Source organism: Natator depressus, chromosome 3 (genome assembly GCF_965152275.1).
Source record: "Natator depressus isolate rNatDep1 chromosome 3, rNatDep2.hap1, whole genome shotgun sequence".
Classification (NCBI taxonomy): domain Eukaryota; kingdom Metazoa; phylum Chordata; order Testudines; family Cheloniidae; genus Natator; species Natator depressus.
The window spans coordinates 123,450,281-123,467,674 of NC_134236.1; the positions used below are offsets into that span (position 1 = coordinate 123,450,281).

At 40.9% G+C, this 17,394-nt stretch overlaps 1 protein-coding gene across 7 annotated transcripts in view; it reads left to right on the top strand.

The window, feature by feature from the left end:
• The window catches only part of PACRG (parkin coregulated), a 473,776-nt gene that overhangs the window by 291,184 nt on the left and 165,198 nt on the right, over positions 1–17,394 (top strand). For all 7 annotated transcript variants that reach the window (XR_012638860.1, XM_074948742.1, XM_074948740.1 and 4 more), the window contains exon 4: positions 12,308–12,479. Coding sequence is in view for 6 of the 7 variants with exons in the window: in XM_074948742.1 (XP_074804843.1) it covers positions 12,308–12,479 (172 nt within the window). In the remaining variant the exon portion in view is untranslated. The remainder of the gene's footprint in view (positions 1–12,307; positions 12,480–17,394) is intronic.

A 17,394-nucleotide genomic window follows, 5' to 3' on the forward strand; every position in this document is an offset into this window, starting at 1 on the left:
ATATGGTTAGTTAATATCCTTAGTATTAGCAGTTAAATATTTCCCTGGTGATGACCTCACCAGGGTTCAACATTGTCCATCATGTGGGGGTGCTTGCTGTATTTGGATGAGGCCCATGTCAAAGAGTAGTATTCAATTTACAGGTGATTCACAAAGCTCACTCAGGTGGCTAGGGACCTTCACCCATGCGGCCTGCTTCGGCACTGAGACCTACATCAGAGCAGAGTTTGCCCTCGGATTCAGAGAATGCTATTGTCAGAGCTGCTGCCTCTTCAAAGAGATGGAGGAACCACTTTCCATCAAGTGCACTGGGAAAATGTTGCATAAGACCAATCAAGACCATTCCAGGTCTCATGGAGACTTTTCTGCCTCCTCCAAGAAAAGTATGGTCCGGCATGGTGTTACTGCCAGCACATAGGATGGAACAAGTCCTTCCAACCGCTCTCCTGTACTGCCTTGGGAGATCAGATTCCACACCACTGACTATGGTTCCAGCCTCAGGGAGTCCAATGAGTCTGGTACCAACAAAGGTGATGCTGGTATGAGCTATGTCTACACTAGCGGTATACCACGTGGCAACAGACTTCCTCTGCCTTTCCATCCTGACCTCTCCCTTGGTCCAGGATTTCACCAGGGCTACATCATTTACAGCCCAGTTGTCTGGGTGGGCTGCTGAACCATTGGGTTCGATGTTTCCCTGCTGTAGAAGTGGGGCTGGTGCCAGGCTCAGTATAAGGGACCTCTTCAGCACCAGGAAACTCCTCTGCACTGCTGCATTTTTGCACCACCAGTGTTACTGTGGTAAAACTCCCTGCCCTCCATTTCAACACTGTCAGCTGTGTTGGTACCACAAACGACTTCCAGGCTGCTGCTGCCCTTGGCACCGGAACCAACTGAGATGTACTCTGTGCTGGTGGTGCTGTTTTGGCTGACAGATGAGTCAGATCAGTTGCTCGCAATCTCAGGGCTGGCTCCACCTGTACCCTGGGACTCCTCAGTTTCAAGGATGGAGGTCCTCCTCCTGCTCTCCATTGCCTGGCCCACATTGGGGATCATCATGAGTACCAGAATTCGCATTCGTCTCATGGTGAGGATGGGGGCCCCTGATACAGTGCCTGCTGGCTACCAGTGCCTTACCCTTGAGACCAGTGACCTCAATGGAATCTGTGAGACATTCCTCAGTTTCAGAGGTCACGCTCCTCATCTTGTTTCAAGGCAAGATCACTGGGCATGTTGGTGGCTGGGCCATTGACCCACCGCAGATTCAGGTACCAATTGAGCCTTCCCCGTACGGAGCCTCCAGAGTTGTCCTGTCCAGGTCTGCCATTCCAGGACTGGAAATTAAATGCTTCCTCTTCTTCCCCAGATAATTCAATAGTGCCTGGCTTTTTGTCTCCTTCAGTGCCTGAGAACTTCAGGGCCTACCAGGACCTTTCTCAGCATATGGCTGCTTCCCTGGGCATTCAGGCAGAGATTCTGCAGGAGAATACCTTTAAGTTGTTGGTCATCCTACAGCCATCTGCCCCTCAAAAGTTATTTGGAGCGTGCCAGCTTTGGTGTTGCCTACTGCAAAGTGTTTGGAGAAATGCTACTTTGCACCAGTCCAGAGATTTGAGGGCTTTTATTCCCCCCACCCCAGCCCCTATTTCCCTGGTCATAACCATGGTGAACAATGGAGCTCAGCAGGGCAAATTTAAGTCCACTCTTAAGGACAAGGACTCAAAGAGGATGGCTTTAATGGGAAGAAAGATCTATACCTCCTCTGCCTTGCAAATGTGGATTGCAAACCAGCAGACATGTTGTCCACCCATGACTCTTTGAATTGGACAGCTATGTCTAAATTTACAGACCAGCTGCTTGAAACCTCCAGGGAGGAATTTCAGTCATACATCACTGAAGTCTGCTTGGTAGCCAAGACATCACTGAGTAGTTTGCTGCTCTAGACCTTCAGGATGTTTATTTTCATGTGGCAATTTTGCCAAGCCACAAAAAATTCTTCTGGTTTGTCATGACGGATCACCATTTTCAGTACACAGTGCTACCTTTTGGCCTCTCTTCTTCCCACCCGTGTTTTTTACCAGATGTGTGGTCGTGGTGACAGCATACCTCCAGAAAGAAAAATCCATATCTTCCTGTATCTGGACAACTGGCTATTAAAGGACAGGTCCAGGGAAGAAATTCTTTCTCATGTACACGTTACACTGCACTTACACGATTCTCAGGATCTCATCCTAAACACCGGGAAATCAACATTTGTTCCCACTCAGAAAATCAAGTTCAGTGGGGCCCTAGTACTCTGAGTTTCAGAGCATTTTTGCCAACTGACCATTTCCAGACAATTCACCAATTTTGCCTCTGTTTGCAGGTGCAACCTTCCATGACAGTTTAGACATGCTTGAGGCTGTAGGGCCACATGTCCACTTGCATGCAAGTAGTACAGTTTGCAAAATTGTCTTTGCCCTCTTCAGATGTGGTGCAGGACAGTTTACCGTCCAACTTCTCTCAGCCTTGGACACATTAGTCCATCTCCGTCTGCTGGTCAGGGCATTCCATTTGTCTAGCCCTTACCAACCAGGACTGTTGTCACTGATAGGCTGGAGAACACATCTGGGATCACTGAAAGTTCAGGGTCTGTGGTCAGAGTAGGAAGGACTTTCTGGGGCCTAGTGCTTCACATACATTGCAGTGGTACTGTCAGTAAGTATTATGTGAACAGGCAAGGGGGAGCACACACTACAGTGCTCTGCCAGAAGGCAATCAGGCTGTGGCAGTTCTGCATTGAAGAGCATATCAATCCTATAGCTGATTGCTTGCCCAGGGTCCAGAATCATCTCGTCCAATCAGGACTATCTCAGCACGTTTTTTAACCTGAGTCACAAGTGGCCCCGGAAACAAGTGTTCTGAGAGTCATCTTTGCAACTTAGGGCATCCTGATGATCAACCTGTTTTGCTACAACAGACAACAGGAAGTACCATCTGTTCTGCTTTCAAGGGAGCCTTGGCCCAGGCTCCCTGACCAATGCCTTTCATCTCAACTGGCATTTGGTTCTCTTGTATGCTTTTCCTCTGATCCTGATCATTCCACAGGTTATCCTGAAGCTGAAAGCGGATCAGACCAAGATCATCCTCATTGTCATGGGGTCCGCTCATGGCACCTCCTCCTGGCTGTCCTGGGGATTAGCTCTGCCAGGTGCTGCCCTCTTTGGCGGTCTCCCTACCCATTGTACTTTCTTACCCTGTGGGTCCCTCTCTCTCTCTCTCCAGAAACTGCAGCCTCCTCTTTGTGACTTGATCCTCTGGCCAGGTCACTATGTGGTTTCCCCCTTTGGGGGAAGCGGGGGGTGGGGAACAAAGTATTTCTGGAACAATTTGTCTGAGGCAGACTGCCTCGGACCACCACTTTGCCTGGTCTGTGCCACATACTTGGTGGTTGATAGGAGAACCCAGCTCTGCCCTCTGTTCCAGGTTCCAGCTAAGGGGCCCTCTAATCAGCAGCCAAGGTCTACACTCCCATTCCTTGCTGCTTTTCCCCTAAGCCTTCTCCTCTCTTCCTGGATCCTCTCGTCTGGGCTTGCCAGCATCCCAGCTGTCTCCTCCCGGGAGTAACTGTGGCCTACTCTCTATAGTCCCAAACATAGCTCCCTTCTCCCAGGGAGTGACTGCACCCTACTTCCCTGCAGACCCCTTTCTGCTCTCAGCTCCAGGGTTTTGAGGAACAGGGGCCCCTCCTGTTCCTATCCAGCTGAGCCTGCTTCCAATTAGTGGTCCCTTTGTAGCTAAATCTCTCCCTTGCTCACTGCTTAATTGGTTGATTTGGGCCTGCCTGGCCTAATTTAACCCTCTCAGGGCCAGTATGGGGAATACACCACATCACACCTCGCATGGTCGAGGGAGTGTTGATTCTCCAACCTTCTTGTGCTATTGATTCAGCCTCTCATATCCCTTCTTCTCCATCCTGACCTGCTCAGGCAGAATCACAGTCACACCTTGCATTCCACACTCTGCTCCCAATGGAATTCAACCGACAATGGCTTCTATCCAGGACATCTTGGAGTACTCACTGTGTTTTCAGTCATCAGGCCTTGTGCTTAGCTCTATGAGGGTGCATCTGGCAGCAGTCTCAATGTTTCATCCCCCTGTTCATGGAAAATGAGTTTTTTCCAATGCCATGGTAGTTTGATTCTTAAAAGGACTTAATCTCCATCCCCTGGTCTGAGAGTCAGGTCCTTTGTGGGACCTTAACACAGTAGTGGCAGCACTGATGCGTCCTCTGTTTGAGCCTCTGGCATCTTGTCCCTTTCCCTTTTTGTGTCAAAACTGCATTCTTGGTTGTGGTAACATCCACAAGGAGAGTCTGTGAGTTGCAGCTCTGATGGCAGAGCCTCCTTATGAACAGTTCACCAAACACAATGTGACTTTATGGTGCTCCCATATTTTCTGTCTAAAGTGGTCTCACGGTTTCATTTGAACCAAGCAGTATATTTGCCTGTGTTCTTTCTTAAGCTGCATTCATCCCCAGAAGAAAAGCATCTCCATATGTTAGATTTCAGCTGATGTCTTCTGCCTGAATAGGACTAAATTGTTCCATGGTTTTCCTCATCTGTTTGTGTTATATGCAGATCATGTGAATGGGCAAGTGATCTCTTGACAAACGCTCTCCAAGTGAATAACATCCTGTATCAAGGCTGCGTATGAAATAGCTTCGACTATGCCTCCTTAGTGGCTGTGAGCTCATTACACGACATTTGCAGGGCTGTCAGGTGGTCATCGATACATATGTTGACGAACCATTATGCCATTAACGCAACATCCACAGCTGATGCAAACTTTGGGAAGGTGATCCAGCAATCCATGTTTTAGATGCATTCTGAGCCCAATCTTCTGTGAGTACTGCTTGTGAGTCACCAAAATGGACTACATGGCTACAGCTACTCAAAGAAGAAAGTTACTTACTCTTACTGTGGTTCTTTCAGATGTGATGCAAATGTATATTTCATGACCCAACCACTGTCCCATCTGCAACAGAGTCTATTCCCTGGGTGAGTGGTGCGAAGGAACTGAAGGGAGTCCAGGTGGCACTGCATCATATAGCCAGGGGAGGGGCTATGGCCATGAGGTGTGAGCATTGCCTTGTACAGGTACTGCTAGGCAAAATTCTCCAGCTCCACCTAAGTGGAATATACATCTGCATCACATCTCAAAGAACCACACTTACAGTAAGTAACAGTTACAGTTGTTTTGGATATTACCTTGTGCAAATCGATTGCAACACAACCCAATTTTTAAAAAACACTGCCTAAAATGCTCTATTTCTTTGCCTCAGGATAAAAAACAGAAGAAAGTAGGTGGGTTGCACTGGAACTGTTAACCTACAGTTGGAGATGAAACCAGCATGGATTTGGCAGCCGTCTCGGCTGGGAGATAAGGCAGCAGCAAAGTAAGGCAGGCAGGAAGCAGGAACAGTCAGCCTGTGGTAAGGGGTTGTGTTGCCTCATTTTGCAGGGTAGATATGGGTGGAACCTCCTTCTGTGAGTGGGAGCTGTAGCTGGGGAATTGACAGGGCACATGTTACCAACGGGGGAGAGAGAAGAGGAACTAAACATTCTTCAGTTTTCAGTGCAGATCCTGGTCGTATACTCCTCCTTGGTGTTCTTAGGATTAAATGTCATTGCATTCCACCTCTTTTTGAAAAGTGCATTGGGAGATCATGAGCATGGAAAATACTATACAGAACTAAATTATGTTCTGTCCTATTGTATTAAATATATTGAAACAGTTTCTCTCCCTAACATTTCCCAACCACTTTATTTTTTTGTGATATCATACTTTATAAACAGATTGGGGGGAAATCATCTTGTTTAATTCTGTAAGGAAAAGCTATCTGAAAAGGTCAGGTCATTCAGCTCTCACATTATCTCTTTTGCAAGTAACCCCTTAGTTATAAATTATATTTTAAATGATTGCCTGAGCAAGTTTTTAATGTTATATTTTTGATGAATTAATACTTGGAGGGTATATCAGAGCTACTTCTTCCAGGACAGTAACACATGATGGACAAAGTTATGTTGCTTCATTTAATTTAATTATGAAAGGCAGCTATTTGCTTTTGTTCTACTTTTCAGAACATTAATACCTCTGCAGTGTGTTGAAAAGATTCTAAATTCATCTTGGCTTCTGTTGTAAGGATTACCATTGGAGTGCCTAAATAATCTTTCCCTCTTTCCCTTGTTGTTTCCTTTAGTGCCCATAGCCTTATGTCTTCTGTTGTGCTTTACAGTAGATATTTTATTATAAGATATAAGCTATCGGTGTGTCTACTTCCTTTTTTTTTTTTGACAATACATTAAATAAGATACTAGAGATAATTCAAAATAAAACTCAGTAGTGAGTGGATTTATGCACTGAGGCTATACATTAAGTGTTAAAAGATGAGTGGAGATTGAAATGTAGGAGAATATTTCTGGCTGGGAAACTGGAGAGGACTAAAGCTATGGAGTATAGCAGTCAGAGTAGAGATGTGAAGAATAAAAATGACATGCAAAGATACTACATCTGAAATTGCACTTGCCCTACAGTGAAAAGATACTGTGGGTCAGCTGTAGCCATTCATTAGGTGAGGTTAAAGCTAGCTTCCCGTTATAAGCCCAAATTTCAAATCTACTCCCATTAAGAAACTAATGCCCCTGAAAATTCACATGCTCCATCTTTTCCACAGCCAGAATTTTTCTGGGAAGTTTGGGAAAAAATCAGAAAAGGAGCTTGAAAGTTACTGTGTTTAAAAAATGTCCCCATCTTTGACTTTTTGAAAATTCCAGGCACCATTCACAAGCACCAAAATTCACATTTCAATTAAAACCACCAACAATAAACAAATACTATAATTGGTAAGGAGTAAGATTTAATCCTGGAGTAAAGGGGAAAATTAATGTATGCCACATTAAGGCTATGTCTACACTAATCTGCCAGCCTGCTTATCACTCAGGCTGAGAATTTGCTAATTCATACCCTACCTATCTAGTATGTTAAGCTCAGTTTGCGGTTTTGTTTATTTACTAAGTAATCTGCTTTGAGCAGTTTGCTATCACTTATAATCACTTACAACCTATCCTTCTGTAGTTAAACTTATTTTGTTTTAATCCAAACCAGTGTGTGTTTGATTAAGGTGTCAAGGGAAAATCTCAGCTTGGTTACCACAAGTGTGCATGGTCCTCTTCACATTGAGGGAGAGGTGGACCGGATATTAAACCCATAAACTGTCCAGATTTGACCCGGGCAGGACGGTACTACTCTGAGGTCCTATGCTGGGAGGCTGGTGGTTAGAGAGCTTGCATGTAACTGCAGCTGGGTGTGTCCCTACCTATGTGAATGCTGATCAAAGTGCAAGCTTGGAGGGCTTTGCAACTTGTCACAGCACCATTGTGTGAGAGGGAGTCCAGGATGGTGGGTCAGAGGGCTCAGTGGTACCCCAGATCCAGGTGGGACCCCAGAATGAACCGGTATTTTCCTTCTTTATCTAATAAAGGATGGAAAGGTTAACTATTTCAAGCAAAGATGTTCTAAATTACCCATAAGTACTTTGAGTAGTTGGCAAACTGTAATAGATCTACCAGATGCTTTAGCATTCTGCCTGTTCCTATTATCTAAGCTATATCTGGATCAGATGTTTTGTATCTTCATGTATCTGCACTGCCTCAACTATGTTAAAAACAAAAGATGAAAAAAAAATGAAATGAGCAAAAGATTGGAGAGCTCTTGACATACTCTGTCCTTCTCAGTATAGTGAACCTTGCTTTGCACAAGACTAAAAATTGGGCAGAAGGAGCAGATTACAACAGAGGATATTTCAGAGTAATAAAGAGCACTTTTTTGATATGCAAAATTTGGGGATTCTGCATTGGGAGCATGAACATAAAGAAGGATTTTCAGGTCAGTGACCCCAAAGTTCTGGAAGCCCCACATACTTTTTAAAATGGCATTATTAATAAAGCTGTACCAGCGGCAGAGATTCATAATCCCTTAATTATTTTGTTGGTCTTCCTTTTAACTGTTTGGTGAAAATCAGCATTTTTTTTTAATTAAAAGGGGCAGATTTTTAATAAACTCAGATAACATCCTAGATTGTGGTTTGTTTTATATATAGTGTAAGAGATTACTTTTAGGTTTTGTAACTGGATAAATGGCAAGGCCTTACAGAATCTCCCTCCAAGCTCTGAGCTGACAGATGAGAGGTGCTAAATCTTTCAGATCCTCCATCTATCATAAAGTATGTTCCTTGTAAATCTTTATTGACCATTATCCTCATCTCCTGTTTGCCCATGTATCTCTCTCACACACACACAAGCACTATCACTACTATTTAGGGGAATCCTAGAGGGAGCTGGAGGGAAAAGTACAATAAAAAAGGGGCGGGGGGGAGGCAATAGCAGAAAAGAGCATCATTACACTTTTCTTGCCTATATTTTACCAAAACGAATATAAAGAAAAATTGATAACTATGGTATAAATGATGTAATAGGCTGGATGATATAGTTGGCACTGGCATACAGGTATGATCACAGGCAGCTACAGTGTATGATTCCACAGATCCGCACTATAGGCTCCCTGACAGACCCTTTTCAGAGTGCTTAACTAATAGCAATGTGCACACACATCCATCTGATCAAATGACCAAAACCAGGGATATGATAAACCCACTTCCTCATTATCTCTATTTTTGGCCAACCTGTACACTTGTGGAATACATGCCATCTCCCTGAGCACTTGTAGATAGTTTAGGGAGTTTTAGATTTCTCTGTTGAAGCTTGTTCATTTTTATCATGCGTTGCATAGTCTGGTTGTTAAATGTTGTCGGGTTTTTTGTAGAGTTTAGAACTTTGTCTACTCTGGCAATTGCTGAATAAACAATAGAGTTTAAAAGGTGTTATTCCATTTCAGACCAGCGTCCCAGTGCTTGCAATGCTTGGATGAAGACATTCATTGAAGTGCACATAAAATATAGCACATCCTCTTGCAATTAAAATTACTACACCATTGAATATGATGTCTCCAGGAAATCAGATCCAACTTGTGGGCAATGTTATCTAAAAACATATTACATTAAGTAATCAGTTGAGATTGATTTTTATGAAACTATATGGGAATGTAAGCCCTACTTGTTTGTGTATCTGAAACAGTAGCTTCTAAATGCCAGGGTTGCTTTGTAGTGTATAAGATTTAAGTATGATGGATTGAAGAAGTCCCATGATTTATTTATCAATTCAGGTTTTCATTATCAAATCTCTGTCCCTTGAGTTCTGTCCAACTGCCTTGCTTTCCTTATTTAATGGATAGAAGAGCCAAGGAGCTGTTTTTTTAACTAGTTACATTGTTTTTGTCTCATTTGGAATTTTTCCTTTAAAGCTTAAATTTGTAAAATAGTCCAAGCATCATCTATCTTCCATGAAACATTTGCAGGTGTTTAGTACAGATGTTTATAAACTGTGATCACTCTTTATTGGAATATATTAAAATACCATTAAAGGCCTGACCTAAACTTAGAATATTCAGAGGTAAGGTTGCCACTGGAATCTATTTCTATCCAGATCTTACAATTTATACAGTGCCACCAGATCTTACAATTTATACACTGCCACCAGTATATAAAAAGTTTATAACAACTATTGAGGACTCTTCATAAAACCCAAAATTGCAACAATGTCTTGGCAGTTTTTGAGCATGTTCAGCCAAGAATTGCAGCTTTAACTCAGAATATTTTTGTGGGTGGAAGCAAAAAGAAAAAGGATTTTGTGAGCATAAACAAAAAAATTTGCATTTTTCTCAGTACATAAGTATAATAGCCACTTTTCAGAGCTAAACAATAAACACCAAAGCAAAAGGTTCCACACCACAGAGTTTAATGCAAAAATATTTCTGGCTTCCATATTGTAGGAGGACATTCAAGTCTGCAAAATCAAGAAATATTGGCTGTACACTTGGTCAGCTGAAGTGGTACTAAGCTAAGCCACTGAGAGGTTGAGAGCCAACTAGGAGTGAAGATCTCAGTCAACTAATCTCTCCTTCATAGATAGAGATATATCTATATATCCTGTTGTTCGTGATTTTGAAGAAGTTTTGTAATCCTTATCAAAAGTCATATGCTGTATTTTATTAAACCCAGAAATCATATTCTGCTCAAGGCTGAAATATACTTCTGATGTAACTGTAGTGTGTAGAGGTAACACGAACTGGAGTGCTTCCGAGAGGCTAATTATATGACTTGGATCAGGGTCACACAATGTTTTATTTATGGCAGCGGCCAGTACCATTGGCTCAAGTAGCTATTGTACATTTTTTTTAAAATATAATGCAATGAAAATATAACAACCAGTATTCAAAATGACCAACTAATACATCCACTTCAGAAAACACAAAATTAAAGATGTCTAGTAAGAAAGTAAAGGTGGATATTCCTTGCCCCCTAGACAGATGACAGGATTGTTCTGCCTCTTGTTGGTCATTTCCCAATACCTACCATCTCTGAACCTTGAAGGCTTTCTGCTCACACCACCATTTCTTACCATATATCCCAATAGTTCCTTCTGTAGTGGCTAGTTTGGTTGCTGAGTTGGATCTCGCACCTGGAGCCTGTATTTACTGTTCCTATTGGTTTCTGTTGTCAGGGACTGGGTGAGCAAGTTATTTTTGCCAGCTCACAAGCACTGTTTAGTAGCAGTATGGATGTCCTTAAGAAACAAAGCCAGTGTCCATCATTTTTTAATTTAAATGTTTTCTGTTTCTGCTGTAGTAGAGATATTCAGAGTTGATTATGATGTATGTCCTCTAGACAGAGACAAGGTAGGTTGTCCTTTTATTGGACCAACTTCTGATGGTGGAAAGTACAACCTTTCATGGTACACAGAAATCAGACACTCTTCTTCAGGTCTGGAGAAGGGAATCTGTGTCTGAGCTCTGTGTAGCTCAGATTTTACCCTCTGTGTAGCTCAGGTTGGTCCAATAAAAGATACTACCTCGCCTACCTTGTATCTCTCATATCCTGGGACCAACACGGCTACAACAACGCTGCAAACAACTGTAGATAAATATCCTGTTTAAAAACTCTGTCAAAATAGAAATTCCATTCCTGATATCAGTTTTGGAAGCTGTTAGCAGAGAAATGACAACCATTTAATATGTAAAAATAACACATAGCCCCAAGCTCAGTCTGTTGTTTCATGAGCCAGTAGGACCAAGGACCACTTTGAAGGCAACACACTCCATCTCTGGGGAGAGCAAGTGCATCAGTGATGAAGCAGCTTTCTTATCTATGCTCAGAATGGCATTAACAGATCTGGGGAAGTAGCCTCTAGCCTGGTCCCCTTTGGCTAGAGAAAGTCTGCAATACCAGGCCTCTGAGGGGGTGACAGAAATAAAAGGCAGAAAAGTCTGATTATTTTAGAGGACACCACCTCCTTCTAAAAAGACCACCGGTGGTAAGGTTATTGCTCCATCAGGATACTCTCAAACTTTAGACACAGAAGGACAACAGAAATGGGTAGGATTCCTCAATAATTTTCTCTTAACCTGTGTTATTGCTCTTAATCATTTACTAAATTAAAAATGAGGACTTTATTCTAGGGAACTGTAAACCATACGTATATTGCATTCCTATAAAGTTATGATTTTTTTGTTGGTCAGACAGATTTTATTTGATCCATTTTGCATCTCAAGTTAATATATTAAGGCCAGATTTTGCCACTGTTGCTCAAAATAAGTAGTACTTTTTTCTATAAGTAGTGCCACTGGAATCAGTGGAACTATGCATACTGTAAGCTCCTATTTACCATGAGCAAAGATAATGGAATATGGTCCTAACTTTACTAGAGTACTCACATACTGGTTTTAGACACATGCATTTTATGAGAGTCTGGAAAAGACTGACAAAAGATTGTTTGTTTGTTTTTATTGGCAACAGTACCAAAAAGAAGTCCAGGAGCAGGTTCTTCTTAGCTCTTCACTTTAGATCTAGTGGTTAAGGAGTTAAGAATTTCAGCCATCATGCCAAACGCCATACTTGAGAGATGGTGATATCCTACTGTGACACATTGACTTTATTATTGCATATTAAAACTCTTTGCGAATGTGGCATGAGGTTAAGGTGACCAGATAGAGAGTGTGAAAAATAGGGATGGGGGAGGAAGGTAATCGGTGCCTATATAAGACAAAGCCCTGAATATCGAGACTGTCCCTATAAAATCAGGACATCTGGTCACCCTACATAAAGTATATCAGTCACCCTCATTCAGTTTGTTTCTTCTGTGTGCCTTCTCAGGTGGAGATTGAGAAACTGGACTATCATCACTATCTGCCTCTGTTTTTTGATGGGCTTTGTGAAATGACATTTCCCTATGAGTTTTTTGCTCGGCAAGGAATCCACGACATGCTGGAACATGGGGGAAACAAGATTCTCCCTGTCATTCCTCAGCTCATTATCCCAATAAAAAGTAAGTGAGTATGTGGAAAAAACCCAGAAATGAATGTATATAGTGTTACTTTTTGACAAGTAGCTAATTAAGCAATAAAATAATGACAGGTTGTGCATTTCCAGGAGATTACTGGAAACCTGAGTAAATGGTGAGGTATGGGGCCAGAAGGCTTTCAATCACCTAATATGTGCAGCTATCCCAGAGAAATGTGCTGTCTGGCATGTATTTTTCTTATTACAGTGTGGCTCTTGGTATTTAGAAAAGTGAAATGAAGCTTTTATTTGATTTTATTATATTTATTAAATATATCCATCTATTTTATAAAATAGCTCATCTCAAAAGACATGAGAAAATAGCAGAAAAAGGTTGGGAATTTTTTTATTTTACAGTTGTATTAACTAGACCTCCCCTTCTACTTATACACACCATTCTTCCTCGTCCCCTCCGTTCCCATCACATTCCTCGTCAACATGTCTAAATTTGAGCTTCTGTTTGACTCAAGGATGCCTCATTTAAAATTTTTGTTGTTTTAAAAAACATTCCGTTTGGAAGTGTTTACAGTTTCAAAAACAGCTCTTATTGAAATGCAGTATGACAGTCAGAAAGTTGTATCGCTTCAGGTAGAATGCTGTTGAAACTCATTTCGCTGTAAACACCACATCTAAGTATATGTTTCTTAATTTTGCCCTTTCCTGTTTCTTCAGCCCAGTAGTTGAGCAGACCATTCTTCTGCATCATCCTTCACCTTCTAGCATGCATTTTGACTTCTGCAAAGATTCTTATTGTATTCAACCGTGCAGCCAATAAATATTTCATTGGATTCCCTTGAAATTCCATCAGCGCCTTTCCTTAATTGATCAAAGTCATTACTGCCAATAAACAATAAAACAGCCCTCCCCACTCAGCTGTTGTCTCCACTGCCTCCACAGGAGGATGGGATCAGGACCTCAACCAGAGTTCTCCCACATGGAACTGTTGAGCAATAACTAGTTAACCCTTAGTTAAGCAAATGTATATTACATGGGGAAGATCAGAATCTCTTCATGTAGACGGGGACTTAGAGTGAAAGTGGAAGCTTCTCTTTTTTCTCCAGTCTCAGAGTGATACCTTGATTGTTCAGTCAGAAAGGCTGTAACATGAAATTGTTATCTGGCTTATTTTGTGGGGAAGATTCACTCAGCATCAGGAGGGAAAGAGGGGTGGGATCCTCTGGGTGAACAGAGAGTAGATTCACTTCTGGAATACTGCAGGATGAACTAAGTCAAGCAGAACTCTGGGAACAAGAAAAAGAAGCTGCCGTTTAGTTGGGACCTAATATCAAAATATATGTATTTTAAGGACCAGGATTGGTCTTTTATTTACCTTGATATTCTCCTTTTTTAAAAAAGATTAATTAAACAATGTCTCTGGCTGTACTTTAATGTACTCATAGATTTTGTTTGAGGGGATATAATTTCAAAATGTCAAAAGGAGAAATTGTTTTAAAAGTGACACAGTACTGTAGGAACTAAGTGCAAGGTGGTTCAGGCTCCTGAAGGAATTATGAAAACCTTCCAATCATCGTTTTAGTTCCTCTATTTGAGGAGAGAAGCTATTAAGTGAGGAGTTGTGTCTTTTTTTTTCATTTTTATTAAGTATTTAAAATTGTATTGTCGGTTATCAAGATATGTTTGAATATAGGAAACATTCAAGTATGTTTTTAGTAATAAAACATAAAGCTTCTTGAAACCGTGAAAGCATCTGCAGGAAGGACTCTCTTAACACGATGGCTGCAAGCTCTATAGTCAGGACTTAACAGAATCCTAAGGGGACTGTGGACCCACTGTACTTTTAAAGTGACTACGCAGTAGCTTAATCTACTACACAATTTTCAGCCTTGTAGAGAGATATCAACATATAAATATATATGTGGGACTGAGAGAGAGCCTTTTAAACAGTGTCATAATTTTGTTGAGTCAAGCATTCAAGAACACACTCATTTTCTGTTTTCAGTTTTATTTCAGTGTACAGTCATTCCTTTCATTCATTTTTATACCTTTTATCAGTTTTAAAATTTGTGAAGTCCATATATCTTTTACTAAGAAAAGCTTTCTCCTTCATTAATACCAACATTAATGTCAAAAAGGGCATTGTCCTCTCCGGCAAATAGAGTAGGTACCTATAATAGACTTTAAATTTGCTATGAGCAGGACCGGCTCTAGGCACCAGCAAAGCAAGCACGTGCTTGGGGTGGCACAATTCCAGGGGTGTCATTCCGGCCTTTTTTTTTGCTTAGGCAGTTGCGCTCTCGGAGCTTGGGGTGGCAAATTTTTTACTTGGGGCGGCAAAAAACCTAGAGCCGGCCCTGGCTATGGGTATGTACTGTAGTTACAGCTATTGATTTGTGGGATGCTGCTACCTCCACGATAAACTCAGTTGTCTTTTGAACTCACTGCAGTCTCTCAAGTGTCCTCATCAGTGAGTTATATCTGACTAATCAGCTGTCTCCTAGATCACTGCCATATTGCCACTGGGTGGGGGAAAGAGTAAAACAAATGGAAAGAAGATTGTTAGGCAAGAGCGTATTTTTGGGAGTGGGAGAGAGTCAAATAAGTCTATAAATAGAGACTTTTATAAAAAAAAATTTCCCTTCCCCATGTGCATCAAAGAATACCAGTGAGGGGCTGCTTTCTAAAAGACATTTAAAATGTGGCATAGCAATACTGTATCATATTTGTAATGCTTTTAAAGAGCAATTTATCCTTCTCCTGCCCTACATGTTCTTGCTTAACACAGTTCATAATTTTGACTATTACAACCTCAAGCTGACAAATACTAGTTAATCAACATATGAAAATCACTTCCTTCATAACAATTTCTCTCCAATAGGATAGCAAGGCAATGTCTGAAGAGAAGCAAGATAGTGATAGCAAAAAATTGAATCAATTCATTACTCTAATGCATGAACAGGATTAAAATAATATGGACGAATGCAGGTTAGGTCCAAATATAATTGCCTTTCATCATTTCACACCTTTGAAAGACTGTCTGTCCAAACTCCTTGTAAAAATATTTTTACAACACTTTATAACAATAATTCAACAACATGGAAAAAATTCAGAACAAGAATGAATGACTTATCTGGAAAGATTAAAATATATGTCATCTTGCAGTGACTAAGTAGGATGACACAGTCTACCAGTACAGTTAGATGGGTATAAAAACAAGGTAAAACAAATTATTTAAAGGTGTTCAAAATAGATACACCGATAAGTGATATCATCCAACTAAAAGAATAGCACGAAAAATTTCCTAAGAGCAAAGGCTGTAGACCCTTCATTATCTTCCAAGGGAAGTGGAGAAAGCCCCATTGCATTAATCATCTAGACTGGAAATGGATCAAGCATTTGAGAATATGCTGCAGGAAATTTTCCTGAGTTGGCCACGAGATGGACAAGTTGACCAAATGAGAGATGGGTGAGTGCTTCACTCAAGAAGTGCTGGAACACAAGTACTGGAACTGCCGTAATGCGCCGTTTCCACTCACCAGAAAAGTGGTGGAACAGTATCCCAGAGTATTCCAGCAGGACTCAAGCACTGCAAATGAGTCTTTTCCATCTCTATGTTCCATGATAAAGTATACATTTCACAAAGTCACACTGGAATAATTCTCCCTTCATCTGATCGGAAAAACTCATTCTTCATTCCAAATTCAAGTCCCCTGAATCTCTAGAATAATTTCACAAAAAAGTATCTTGCAGAATTACTGTGCAAGTTCTAATGCATAACACACAGTGAAATATCTTCACACTTGTGAGGCAGGAGAATATTTCTATCCTCATATTACCGATCGGGAAAGCAAGATAGAAGATGATTAAACTTGCCTCAGGTCACAAAGTGTGGCAGAGATAGGAATACAATCCAGATCTCTCGCATCTCTGGACTGTGCCCTAGAAAGACCATCTGACCAAAACAAAAATTTACCATGAGAGCTTTGAATCCAACATGAGTTCCCAATTTGTATCCATTTATGTATTCAGGCAATAATTAAAATAGTACTGCAAAGACCCTGTTTCTCGATTACTTTGTTCCAATGTTTGGCACAGAGATGGGGGACAAACCTGCCTTTAAGCAATATTTGTGTTTCCTTATTTTCAGTTACAGTAGCCCTGAGGCTGCACTAATTTACAATCAGGTGGATCATGGCCCCTAGTGGCCATGGGCTGCCAAGAATAGAACAAAACTGGATGACTATTATAGTATTTACTTAGCAATGGAAAGCTAGTGTTTTAGATTTCTATCTAATCATTAAAGGAGTATGTAAAATTCCTTTTTTGATAGCTATTCTGTTTCAAAATTGTTGATTTAAATCTTAGATTTGTCAGAATAAATTATAAATAACATTTGAATAATAATATACAAAAATGTAATGCACAATGACTGTTACTTTAAGAAGCAGTAACTGCGCCCATGTATAGTTCACTTTAGGTGTTCCGTAGATGCCTGAGAAGCTGTCTTTGTATTAGATATTTTATTGTACAACAGAATTCATATTGCGCTTTAAAAATGTAACTTAGATGGAAATACTGCTACAACACAATTTCATTTACAAGAGTAAATTGCTGATTGAGTCAGAAGTGAACCAGTTCCATCTCAAACAGCCGTGGAATTTCAGTCTGAGAGGCTGTGTTACCATGCTCAAACATTTCTGCTGTGACAGGCTAGATCAAAGATATCTTAAGCTTTGGTGAAACTCAATTTCACTAAGGAAAAATAGCTTTTTATAGGTTTTAGATATAGAGAAATATGTGAGAAAAGAGCTGAACAGTCCTCCATAGTCTGACCTACAGCGTCCTTTCTAATGTCCTCATAGATCTCTGAATTAATGTGATTGTTTCCTCTGACTCCCCATTGTATTGATTTGTAAAATGTTGGTTCATTTCATGGGCAATAA